The 13,977-nt window shown below is 37.9% G+C and overlaps 1 protein-coding gene across 13 annotated transcripts in view; it reads left to right on the forward strand.

The window, feature by feature from the left end:
* Positions 1 to 13,977, forward strand: part of SORBS2 (sorbin and SH3 domain containing 2) — a 169,244-nt gene that overhangs the window by 124,254 nt on the left and 31,013 nt on the right. For 8 of the 13 annotated variants that reach the window (XM_054824383.1, XM_054824384.1, XM_054824387.1 and 5 more), the window contains 4 exons: positions 4,094 to 4,177; positions 6,286 to 6,342; positions 12,951 to 13,003; positions 13,694 to 13,881. In XM_054824383.1, coding sequence (XP_054680358.1) covers positions 4,094 to 4,177; positions 6,286 to 6,342; positions 12,951 to 13,003; positions 13,694 to 13,881 — 382 coding nt within the window. The remainder of the gene's footprint in view (positions 1 to 4,093; positions 4,178 to 6,285; positions 6,343 to 12,950; positions 13,004 to 13,693; positions 13,882 to 13,977) is intronic. The other 5 variants (XM_054824386.1, XM_054824390.1, XM_054824391.1 and 2 more) reach the window with 2 other exon arrangements.

Genomic DNA, 13,977 nt, shown 5'->3' on the forward strand with positions numbered 1-13,977 from the left:
CACAATTAACAGTCATCTGAAGCTTAGACTAGAAGTTTAGACTTAGCTGCAGCAAATACAAGGAAACTTCTTTGTAGAATAAATTTTAAAAGCTGAGGAAATAATATTCATGGACAGAATGGAGAGATTTTCTGTTTATATGATTCAACACTGTAAAAGGTTGGAATTAATGTAGAATACAAGAGGTGAAAGTTGTGCTGACACTGGTGCAACATTATTAACTGATATAAAGTGAGTTGAAGTGAGCTATCACAGTTTTATCAGTCTGGAATTTCTGCTGTTGATAAAGATGATGTTTAGCTTTATGTATTTGGATACTTCCTTTGGACCATGTTACAAAAGGAAAAAGATTTGATTTCACTAAAGCATTTGTTTTCCTTGTGTTCATTAAATGGGATATGGAAAGCAAAACTTGTGACTTCTTAAAGGATGATCAGCAGAGCTGGTCAAAAGACTTTTGGGGAGGAGGGAGGGGGAAGCTGAGATCTGAAAACAATGCATTCATTCCAAATTCAGATGAAAACTCCAAATTCTCAACTCTGTCAGTATTGCATGAGTTAAGCCTTCCATCCTGATAATCTCAAAAGATTTTAATGTCTGAAAAATTGTTCTGATGGTACTGAAAGAAAATATTAATCAAAATATGGAATAAAAAATATAGTTCATTAATATTGTAAAAAATGGACATTTATAGCATCTGAACCAGAAGTTCTTATTTTATCAGTTTTGCCAAAACCAAAAACGTCCAAGGGAGTTTCTCCAACAATCCAAATCTTAAAATTTTTTCCTGACATTAAATCATGTCTACAAGATTGCAGTTTTGATGACAAAATGATCTGGGGAGGAAAAAAAAAAAGGGATATTTACAGCTACCTTATATGATGATAAACAGGGGAGGTGAGGTTTGAAAGACCAGCATTCCCTTTATTGATGTAGGTACTATGTTGGAACCAGTTGTGATTAATGTGATTAGAAACATGGGAAGAATATAATAAAATGAGATTCAGTGTAAAACTAACATTTAGTGGGAAATGTTATTCAGCAGATCCTCATTCAGTAGGTCAAAAGAATGTGAGAAATAATAAACCTAAAAAAGATGACCTAGTAATAAACATTAAATGGATAGGTTGGTTAGGGATAGATGATTATCTTTGTTGTGGATATAAAAAGATGAGTGTATGTTCAAGCTGCAGTATCATGTAGCAGCCTTCTCTCATTAAACTAGAAATTAATGGTTTTTCTTCTGTAATTTGAATTTGTAAGAGTATAAAAGAACAACAAAAAGGAGAGGCTTGGGATTGGTCCTTTGAGATTACAACTAAAAGTGACATTAAGCTGTTGAATAGTCTTCCAAGCAATGGCAGCTCCTTTTTTCTTATTTCAGTAAGCCCATAAAACGTTACCACTTCTTCTAATTGAATCTTAAAGCCAAGTAAAATCAGTTGCCTGTGTATTGATCTTGGTAGCACAGGGGATGCAGAGTCCTCTCTAGAACTGCCAGGCAGCAGTGAACTTGCAGACTTCAGAGCTCCATTTCTTTTTGTTTGCTGCCCTCTGCAGTTCAAGCTGTAAATAAAAGTAGGATTTGTGTGCACGGAGTTAGCTTTACACACTTTCTTATGCTCTCATTTTATTTACGCACTACTACATGAGGAGAACTCAAAAACTTAGAAACTACATAACATACACTATTTCTAGGTTTTCCCTTACAAGCGGAAACACGGTGTGTGTGCGTGTGTGTGTTAAGCTTTCACCTATTCACAAGAGTATTTGAAGACAAAAGGGGAGCCAACTCCCATTCTCATTTTTATCTCCTTGGCTAGCTGCGTGGAAGTCATACAGACAATATAATTGTCTGACAGCATGTTCTGGCTCTCTGCAAGAAGGGACACCGGTCTATCAATGTGTCGGTGTGGGGCTGCTGCTATCCTGGGCACCTTGAGGCTCACAAGGCAGATGCTCTCTACCCGAGCAAGTCGTGTCAGTAGGCCTGGATTTGTGGTGCCAACAGCTCCACAACTTCAACACCGTAGGCATTTCAACAGATTCATTTATTCATTGTATGTAGATGCACCCAATTGTTGATATCAACATTTCTGTGAAAATTAATTCATTGATATAAAGCTGAAAACATGCCTATAAATATTTCAACATACCGTAACTTAGTTTGGAGAAATGATAAAAAAGTAATTGTTTAGTAGTCTTCTCAGATTATCCAGATGTAATTTGTGGATTTATTTTTTTTTAAGGTAAGCAAAAAACTCTGAATACTCCAAGCATTCTCTGCAATGGGAATCAAGTTGATATGTAATGAAGTTATCTTCTGTGTTGTGAATCTGTCATTTTTTGCCCTCACACCTTCATCTCTCTGTAGAAGAGAGCCATGTGTTTTTTCTTAAATCAGTTATAGTCTCTATCAGGGCCACAAATCTTTACTGGCCAGTTCATGAAACTAATTTCAGTGGTGTTTTTCTACTAAAGACTTGGGTATGTGTAGTTGAGTTGAAACAGTTGTCATTAGTAGTGCTGAATTATGGCTGTGGCTGGTGGAAAGGTAAGGGCAAAACTCCAGAGCAGCTTCTCTTCCTAACCCTGCTGTGGAGCGCAGCACGTTCATCACTGGCATTCACTTCCCACTCTGTTCACAGGAATAATACTTCCCTTACTTGAAAGGGACGTTGTGAAGATAGATCTATAAAACAACAGTTGGTGTCCAGATATTGCATGAAGAGCTCCAAGGTAGTTCAAAAGAGTTGTTGATCTTTCAATAGAGCAAAGTTGGCAGTCTGTTCCAGTAACATCAAAGGCAGCAAGAAAAGTGCTGCAAGATGTTTAATTACCTGAAATGGTCAAGAGCACAGTGTTATCTCTTGCAGGAAACAGAAATAGCTGTATGTGATTGCTCTGGTGTATTGGTGACAGCTTGACTCGGGAGGAAAAAGTGCTACATACTTAATCACCAGTATCATTCTTTATGCAGGACCCTGTCGTCTTCTTTGAGGATTGCTTTTTAGGTCACACCACAATTAGTGTCTAAGTTTGATAATTACCGTTGTGGAGGACCACATTTTAAATTCAGAAATATCTCTAACGAGAGGCTTTCTTTGTAAGCCAACAGTTCACTGTAATTCTGTGCTGCATGACAGCTTACATCAGATCCTACAAAGGAACTGGAGCTATTTAGAAAATAATTAATGCAGCCAAATTTACAGTTGATTAGATATCCCTTTGAGAGCTCTACTGTTTTGCACTGTCATGTTTTCATGCTATTTGAATAAATCTGTCACTTACTCTTCCGTTCATTGAAAAATTTTCTTAACGCTATCTTCAATTGCTACTTTATCCCTTTGCTGTGAGAGTTTTCAGATGAAAACAATGTATTTCACTATGGAAAAAGATGCTTCATTATGTCAGCAAGGCTGTGTGAGATAAAGCATTACAAAATACTGCTAAAACTAATATTATGGAATGCATAATTTTTGTTCCCTTTTTTTTGACCATAGGATTTAAAATATACCAGTTCCATTTCATACGGTGAAGTGGCTTTTTAATAGTCATGCCTGCATGATGCATACTGATAATCTCTGCTCCGCACTTGCTTCAAGACAGCAAGATCCCGAATTAATGTGCTTTGTGAGAAGACAAGGAATGACCAAAACCAATACTGATAAAATTATGTTTGTTGATCAGATGGGCAATTTCTTGCCTATGCTGAAGATTACAATCATTTAAACCATCTTCTTAACAAGGAACCTTCAGTAGCATTAAATGTACTTAAGTAATGCAGTGATGTTTACACAAGTGGTCAAAGAGCCGTCTTAGCTTCAAAAGGGTAATTTTAAAATGTTTAACATCTTCCAGTTGTTGGAAGAACAGCGACAAAAAGAAAAGTATTAAAGCTACCAGTCAATGACAGCTCTTGAACAAGAATATTCTCTATCTTAAATACCATCTTCATTCTTTGATTTTATTCCTTTCCGTTCCCCATATTTGTTTTGTGTTTGTGTGTGTGTGTTGTTAAAGTGACATGGCATTTCTAGCACTTTGCTCAGTGTGTGCCTTTTCCTTCCCTTTTCCTTCACAACTGCTCCAGACTGATCGCATAAACCCAGATGACATAGATTTAGAAAACGAACCCTGGTATAAATTCTTTTCAGAACTGGAGTTTGGACGCCCGGTAAGTGAGGACAGAATATTAATATGTAAACATTAGGAAAAATATTTTTATAATGAGGAATTTACAAATTACCAAATTCAGCAAACATATGCCAGTAAAATTTTTTGAGAAAGGTCAATAAAGTCATCTCATGCATATAACTATTATTTTTCAAGTCAACCCTTAACTTGCCAGAGCAGTAGCTTTAATAGCTTTAATATGAACTACATATTAGACAAATAGTAGTTTGTAAATATTTAAGAACAAGACAAATTGCTTGTTAAACAGGGATGTTTGTTAGTCTCCCTATATCTTTTGTATTCGGCTGCATTATTTTTGAACAATCTTTCAGAATAGTAAAAAAATGTCAGTTTGCATTAGGGATGCTAAGTTACAAATCATGTGTTTTATGTGAAGAAACATGTCTAAATTTAAATGCACACGGCTGTATACAAATTGCTTATGGCAGTAAATACCGAGATTTTGGGGGTTTTTTTCCTCTGTCATATGCATACATGCAGAATATGTATTTTGTACCTGAACACAGAGATACAGGTTTGCTCTGTTTTGAAGCTGGACACCTGCTTGAACAGACTTCAATTCTGCTCCGATTTTCACAAATAGCCAGGTCCAAAAAAAGGACTCAAGCAAACAGATGCTACCTTAGTCCTACTGCAAGCATTTATGTTTAAAATTATAAACTTGAAAAGCTCCATTTGGTTGAAACAAACATCAGAGATACCTCAGTTTTTCACCTTTGGTTGCCTAGGCACTCGCAATTCTCCTGCAAATAACACAGGCATAATTGGATGTAAGCGCCAGAGGCTGCTTATATATTTTATACAAGGATAAAACAGTAACGTTGTCCTTGAAGCAAGACTGAGAACTAGGTTTCACTTCCTCCCTGCACAGTGCCTTAATGACTAGGTTGGAGATGCACCTGCTCTTGCTTTTGCACACACCCTCTCTGGCTTCGTGGAGCTCAAATTCTTTCCTGCACACTCTAACATCTTTAGGAAGAAGGATAGCAAATATCTTCATCCCAGGAGAATGTCTAACGTAGTGGTTAGAGTACTTTCCAGACAGGTGGAAGATGTGAATTCAGATCACTTCAGAAGAAGGAGGGAAGTTAACCCAAGCATTCCCTCAGTCTGGTTAAGTATTCTTATGGCTCCCTGGGCAGCTTGGGGAAAAAAAACAAGAGCACCAGGCCACAGGCAGGAAATCCCAAATAGACACGGCATTTGAGCTCGAGAGTATCAGGACTTCAAACATTCCCGTTCTTACCTTTCCCTGTTAGCTAGCAGTTCTCTGGAGTCCCCCTCAGCCTGCTAATTACTGACCTGCTGGGCTACATGAGGAGCCTGAGCAATTGACACAGGCCTGGAGGGCACTCTGGGAGCTCCCAGGTGTGTTAGTCCCTTTTTTAGCTAGCCATAAGCCGAATCAGAACTCCCAGCTACTTCAGTGACAGCAGAAGAGAAAGGAAACCACATATGTTCTTTTATAAGTTTAAATTTTTAATCATAACATTTTTAAAAAATACCCATTGAATACCACCTGAAAATAAAAAAAAGAAAAAAAAAGTTAAATATATCTGGGTTTAATTTGTTGTCCAGTGATCTATAATGTATCACATTTTCACTGATTACCTTTTATCTTGTTTTATCTAGCCATTCAAGCTGTTTTGTCATTCCTCCCTCTAGGTGGGCAGAAGCAGTCCAGATACATTCTCCTGATGAACTATATGTCAACAATATTTTACTGATAATGATAACCTGAGAATAGTGTCTCCTGTAAGATAAAGTATATTGAGATTTTCCCCAGCAGAATGTAACTGTGATGCTTTACACTCTTCTGTCTCATCAGTGTTAAAAACTGCTAGTATTGATTCAACCATTCCAGTTGTAAATTTTACCGCCTAAAGTTACTAACATTTTATTAAGATGCTTATAATTTAAAAAATATTGTAACCCATTCTTCCTTCCATTCTACCCATATGTGTCACTCTTTGTATCTGACATTGTCAGCACTTAGTTTCTAACTGTGTCACCTTCTCCACATGTTTCACTCCTTGCTGCCATTGATTCTACTCCATTTCATCTCTACACTTCTCCTTTATGATGCAGCCACCTAAAAAGCTTTTGGACTATGTTCAAGACAGTTCTTCTGGTGTTTCCAATGAGGTAAATGAATGATTCTTGTTCAGATGATTCTCTTGGGAAGAAGGGTTGGAGTGCTCACCATTTATGTCTTAAATTTGTTAAAATTTAGTGGTTTCCTTCTGATAGCTATGAGGTGTTTCTAATTCACAATCATTGTATCTTTGTCTTCATATCTTTCCAGATCACTAGTGCATTTGGATGTTGATCTTATTATCCTAGGAACTGTGAGTCCTTATCCCAAAACTTCTCAGAGATTAACTCTCAGAATTACACAACAGCCCATATGTCTCTAACGCTTTGACAAATTCCCACTTCTTCAGAGTTGGGCAAGTGCGTTACTTTCAGACACAATACATCAACACAGTAGCTTTTCTTTATTAAAATATCTGACTGCAAAGTCTGTATGTCAAGTGGAAGCCTTTGTGGCTAAGCTATCATTTCTCCGATTAAGTATTTGTGACTAAGGCGCTAATCAGGAAATACAGCAATTAATAATTCTGTTGTAAATTTATAACGGCAGGACTGACAATCGCTGTCATTGCTCCAAATAAAATGCATCAAGATCAGGTAGTGGGTTGTCATTGCCCTACTCTGAGTGGGAGAGATTCAGGCTTTCATTCCTTCTCCCTTCCTTCCCTCCCTGGTTTTAGAGTGTTAGGGCAAAGGTCAGTGAATCCCATAATGAAAACTTCATATGGTGGCTTTACTTCATTCATATTTGTGATTCACTCTCATCTTCTGTAGTCTCTCCAAAAATTAAATGCAAATCGTGGCCTTGAGTTGCTAATTGTTTGCAAGTTACTCTGATTTGGTTTTAAGCTCTGTAAGTCTGGAAAAATCTCATGGTTCTGAAATTTGGGCCCAGTTCTCCAAGACAGACAGCCTTCACTAATACTTGAGAGCACGCTATATATCGGAGAAGAAAATTCAGAAGCCCTAGCATGATTATTTGAAATATTTTCGTGTTCAGTAGGTCTGGGTAAAATGGCTATTAAGTAATACTGGTTTTCTCTTTGTTTAATTTACAAAGACATTTTTATTTTATTTCTAAACTTTTGAAATCTTTGAGTATGATAAATCATGTTCACAAACTACAGCAAATTAAATATTTTTTTCCAGGGGGAATATTTCAAAATAACTTGTTAAAGTATTAGAACCGTCATGCAAACAGGCCTCTCTGTTGTTTACAACTTTTGCCTACTTTTCCTAACTTAAGTCACCACTAAAGTCTTGATGCATGAAAACAGCTAAAACATTGGCTTAATTGTAAACATATATCTGGTTTTCAACAAAGTCTGTATTTGGTAGTTTGGGGTGGTTGTCTCCGATATTTAATTTTTTTTTTCAGGCAGCCTTTATCCATATAGGGCAGTGTTGAATATTCTGGAAGATGCCTAATGAGCTTTGGAGGTGGGGGAGTGTGGGCGATGTGTTCTGCCAGGCCACCTGGAAGTGGCATGGAGGGATCATGGGTCAATAAGTGCCCCAGAGCTGACAGGACAGCTACAATCAATGGTACCCACTCCTGGCAGCAAAAAACAACTGTATCCCCTGTTTGCTTCCACCTTTCACCTGTATGCTGTATCAGCACAGCTCTACCTGTGGGTAAAACGTATAAACTCCACACAGGCTATCTATAATAACGTATGCCTGTGGTAAAAATTAGTATTGTAGAAGGTGCAACATGCAGTATCTTTCACATAGAAAAACCTTCAAAGAAGGCATCAAAGGGCAAAAGGGCAAGTTACATTCAAGGTGCTAAGAGTGTCTTAAAGGACGGAAAGCAAAAGCCATATAGTAACCCAGCAGTCAATTTTGGCATAACACATGCTTCTTGCTGTCTTAGGCTGATCACTCACTCGCTATTTATGGCCTGGGGAGTGCTGGGGATAAAGAAGTTCTCAGTGGTTTGGTTTCAGTTGTGTGATTTACTCGTTGCCTTCCTTAGGAGGCAATGGGGATCTACATCGCCCTTGGGATTTACATCATAGTTCGTATAGCCCTGGAGCCATTACAAGTGGTGGAAAATACTCACTGCCTCATGGCTCTTTGGCCAGTATCAAGGGACAGATGGTCTCGGTCCAGTCTATAGTGGAAGGGATTGGCATCTGTGCAAGAAACCCGCAGTGACAATTTATCTGCAATGTTTGTATCACCTCATGCAACAGTTGTAACAGAGATCACCTGTGAGCACCAGTTTCCTTCCTCTGCTGGTACCGGACCAGTGACTGGTCAGCAAAGATAAGGTTGATAATTGTGGCCAGTTTTGAAACACGACTCTGATGTTTTCCAGCACGCAGACCTGAGGCCTTTTCTTCACTCTGTTGTGTAGAGGTGTGAGAACTGTGTTTATGCTAGCTGTTGGTGTGAGCAACTCTGCTGCTGGCTTTTATGGTTTTATTGCAGACAGACCTCGTAATATTAGATATTTATCTTAAAATCATTGAAGTTGGATAGCGGTGGGAGAATTGTCATAGTTTTCAGCTTTCAGAGGATGTAAAGAAAAACTTGAAAATGTGAACTGCATGAACAGTACAGACCGGTGAATAGATACCTTCTTCAGAATATATTTTAAAAATCAAACACCGTGATATTTTGTATAGACAGAATGGGTTAACAGTAATGCACTCATCATGAGCCCCGTGCACACTCCAAATATTGAGAAATAAAATAAAGATAGTTTCCTAAGTGCTAGTATCAGGTTTATTGTCTGTCTGAGAATATCTGACAATCATCAGCACACCTCCATAACAGAACTGGCTCCAAAACACAGGCTTCTATTTAATCTGCCTGTGGAAAGGAGGTTTGAGTCTTTACTGCTTTCCTAGAGCAGATGGAATGGTTTTGTTTCACAGTACCCCTTCTCTCTAATGTTTAAGTCCATTGACTTGATGAGCTAGGTTACAGTACTTAAAATACTTCGGTCAACAATTAATCTGTTTCTGTTCTTCACATTCAAATCCACAAGTCAGTTTTTATTTTACAATGTCATACATAGTTTATCACCTAAGAACAATGCAATGACAGATGATTTAAAAAAACCCAAACCTTAAAATCTGTGTTTTGCTAGGAAAATGAAACTTGTAAGAAATAACTTCACATTAGTTTGCAGAAAAATAGGTTGGTTTTAGCAAATCTAGCAAAGAAAAATCAGATGCTGTGATAAAACTCGATTGTATTCCGCAGTCTTGTGTACTCTTCATCATGGAAAAAAGCACATGTGGAGCACCACTGCACAGAAAGCCACCTGGGAAAGGGTTACATCATTGCATGAGGCAAACCTTCACTGATGGAAACACCTAACACTGGGAGAAGCTGGGCACATAATCGGTAATGTTGGTAGTCATCTTCCAACAGGCCGTTGCTACAGCAGACCTGCCCCACTGAGAGCACCATCCTCCTGACATCACTGACGCGCATTTCCCTGTTCCTTGAGAACATGGGCTGTGTCCCACTACCTCACCTTGCTCCTCTCGGTAACAGCTTAATTCCCACATCATGTCAAGATCTCTCATATGCAGGCTGCAAATTGCAGATGAGTGTTGCTGGAGGTCATGTTAATTTACAAAGAATAAAGACAATAGTAATTCATCGCAGGTGGACGCAGTACCATTGATACTTTTTTAATGCCACTTTCTCCTTTCTACTGTAGTGCACACTCCGGAGGTTGCATGCATGTCATTCTGTACTGTAATGATGAATAGAGGAGATCATGTCTCCTCTAATGTGTCTGGAGGTTATATTGGATGAGCTGAAAATGACTGCAGGACAAGTAGCACTTTTTTTTTTAGCATAGCACTAAAGTAATTTTTGGAGCTTTTATTTCTAGCTCCCCTCTTTCATCCGTAGCATAAGTCACTGGAGCAGAGTTAAATGTTGCCAGACCTTGAGCATCAGTTTCCACAACCTGAGAATCCATCATGCAGTGCAGCAGTGGAAGGATAAGGATGAGAAAAAGAGGAAATCTATTCTTTTTGTTTCCCATTTTATTATAAAACAAAGTATGTCATACACACAATGCAGCACGTTACAAGAGAATCACATTTCTTGTTTGGAATCAGTTTCAGAGGTTTTGGGCTAATACAATTTAACAGTATCCATCAGGTAAGAATTGCAGCAGCAGCAAACTGCTGCAGCTTTGCCTCTAATGTGGTTTCAGAATATTAAAAAAGAGACTTTAAAATCTTGCAAAGATGCATTGCTTCTAGAGCACATGACTCTTAGAGGTATTACTGGAGTCTTGCATTGCTTCCATTCTGAACAGATGCAAAGACTAGCAAATTTAAACACACAAATTACTAAAACAATGAAGTGGAATCAAGATTTCATGATTTAGTCCAGTAGTCTATTTCATTTCAAAAGAAATTGGAAGAAAACAGAGAAGTAGTTATAACCAAAACCTTGGGTTTCCTTTTTTCCTAGATGTGCTTACTTGAGATTTCCCCCAAAATGAAAAGCACGTGAGAGTTTGTCGGATGAAAACATGCCATGTTGAATGTCCAACCAAAAAAGCCTTGAAATAGGCCAGAAACTAAATTTCTTGAATTACAGGCCAGTTCCTATGCTGTCTCTTGGAGAAACATCAGAGTTGCCATAACCCTGTTTGCCAACGTTACAACCCAATGTTGTTTTCAAAATTTGTTGCCTTCAAAATTTCTGTCGAAATCAAGAGGAACAAGAGCTGTGTGCAAACACTACTAATTGGATAGGGCTCATATTCATAATGCTTGATCTAATAGAAATCCATGTTCGAGCTACTTCTGCCACAGCCTTGTACAAGTTAAGCCAAGTGTGACTTGAGAGAAGTATTGGGAACCTAGTTCTGCCATTTCTAGTGGTCAGGTTTATCTTACTGGTTTTTTACTGGGAGCGATTCTACTGTTGTGTTTATACAGTAAGCAACTCTGATCCAACGTGGAGCTTATGAACATAACAGTATTTAACAGCGAGAATAATAGTAGTAATAAGTAGAACACAGAAGAAATATCTGAATACTTGTCCACAAAGCAATGAACTTTCTTTTCAGAAAAAGAATAAACATTTTGAAACCCTGTGCAGAAAACACCTTAAGTTATTAAGGACTTATTTTACCTGGAAAGTAACTTTAAAGTCTTTGAATTATTAATATCTTTTAACCATTTACATCTCAGCTGCTATTGTTACCAAAAGCCAGAAGGGTTTTTTACCTGATTTTTAATGTGATTTAAATTAAACTACAGTTAAAAATTACTGAGAAAATCAGAATGATTTTATGTTTAGATAACGTTTGATCCGTATTGTATCATGTTTGTGTGGTTCTCCCTGCCTCACAGTATAATAAATTGCAGTATAATCCAGAAATCAAAACTTCAGTTAGTGTCCTGATGGGATCATTTGGTATGTGATGCAGGTCTTAAATAGCAAAGCCTACTGGCAAAAGAACTCTTAACTGAACAGTCGTATTGTCTTTATAGTACCCCACCTGTATAAGTAGTTTCAACAGTAACTCTAGAATGTCATTTAGAGTATACAGTGCCATGAAATACAGTTCCCAAATATTCTTAGACTACTGGTGATTTCTCAAAGTATATATGTCAGTTAACAAATCTGGGTGAAGTCCTATTCACAAACTTGCAACCGGGGAAAAAAAAAAATCTAACAAAAAAAGCACTTACACTGGCCATGAGTGCTATTACTTCTGCAGTTCTTCTGTACAGAGAAAAGTCTGTAAAGATTTCTCCATACAGAGAGAAAGTCTAGAAGGCTCTGTAGAGAGAAAAATAGTTCCTGCAGCTTACAAATATGTATGATAGTTCTACTTCCGTTCTATCCATCGGGTTAGCTCTGAAGTGACGTGCCAGGAACCTGAAACAACTTTAACTTCTGAACCACACTGCTTTGTGCCCGTGAAGAAATACCCCAGGGACCGTGCAGTTCGTTCTAGATTCATACTTAGTTACCAGAATTGTAGTATTACTTAATTCTGACTGCAGGCTTGAAATGTATGAAATAATTGGTGTAAAATTAGAGGTTGTTGACTTTGTATTAATAATAAAATTATGGAGCAGTAGTCCATTGCATCTTCCAGGGTTTGTGCAGTAGCTACTTCAGGAACGCCATAAACAACAGCTAACGTTCTGTGATAAGAACTGTTCTTACCAGGAAAATAAGGTGGTCAGCAACTGGCCACAAACATCATGGGATTTACAAAAGTTTCTGGCTATAATTGATCGTGGGATTTTTGTGAGAAACTGGGCGAGGCAGAGCAGCTCTGCAGACCTCACTGGCACATGAAGGATTTATTTTCAGGTTTTTACAGTAAAAGTTTCTTTCAGCTGTTCTGTATCTATTTTTGAAAAAGGCATAGACAAGCAATGACTTTTCATCATTATTTAGTAGTGCTTTAAAAGAAAAAACATTACTGAAGTAAAATATGAAATGAAATCTAGTGAAGCTTTTTAAAAATTGCATAACTATTCTCATGAAATATTGCAGTAGCCATGCTGCAGTGCCTGGGATCTTAATCATCATAGTGTGTTTTTACAGGATGCGTCACAGAATAACAAAGCATAATCAAACATGATAAGCAGAAATTGTTACCCTTTTTTCAAATACAGACATGTAACAGATTCACGTATTTGTTTTCACAGACTTCCTTATATCATCACTATTCAACAGACAAAGGCCTGGACAGGCCCTCTAGGTAAGAAATACAATGTGTGATTTCCATAGACGCAGATTATACAGCCTGAGGTTTTCCTTTGTGACCTGAAGCCAGCAGATGTTGTGAAGAGTCAGATTTTAACATTCACCTTGTGAGCTACCGACAAAACGGAGAGATGCATGAGGAGGATGTTCATATTTTGATACTGAAGCGCGCTTTTTTTTTTTTACAAGGACTTGCTGTTTACATTCAAAATAAGCCATGCTGTATTCTGAGTCTTTCCACTAACATCCCTGTGCTTCTCTCTCAACTGCAGCGATCTATCATTTAAACTTACTGCCTGCAGCACTTTCAGAGCTCTTTCCCTGAGCATGCTACCTCATTTGTTCTCGGTCTCTGTCTTTTTCCTATCTTTGTACTGAATTTCTAGTACCAAAAAATAGTCTAAAAAAAACTTGATGCATTTATTTCAAAGCCTTCACTGTGAAAATGAGATAGCAATTTTGTATAAAACTTTGAAACAACCAAGTGAAGAAGAAATTCAGCTTTTCTCTGTGAAATATGCTGTAAGATATCTGAGACCGGTGCTTCTCCCTTTACATGTTTTTGATGTATTTGTTCTGGCATTGTTTAATGTATAAACCAATAATATAAGTGCGAGTTTACTTTTTAAATTCCCGAATTTAGATCTCAGAATTGAACTGCTGCTAATACTGCTTATTTCTGTAGTTCTGCAAGTACCGCAAGTGACTACAGAAAAAGGAGGAAGTCGGAACCTGCTGTAAGTCATCAGAGGGTGCACAGCGATCAGAATGCAAACAGGCCCAGCCTGGGCCGCCCAGATACGCAAGGCCCATATACCACCCTTAGAAAGCCTTTAACTAGCTCGTCTCCTTCTTCTCCGTCAAGAGCAAAAGGTAAGAGGAGAGACTATTTGTTAGCAGAAAACTATTGATGGTATGTTGTACAGTACGTTGGTAGTAAATGCAACTGTCTGCTGGCGCTTAGCGCGC

The sequence above is a fragment of the Grus americana genome, chromosome 4, assembly GCF_028858705.1.
Source record: "Grus americana isolate bGruAme1 chromosome 4, bGruAme1.mat, whole genome shotgun sequence".
NCBI lineage: Eukaryota > Metazoa > Chordata > Aves > Gruiformes > Gruidae > Grus > Grus americana.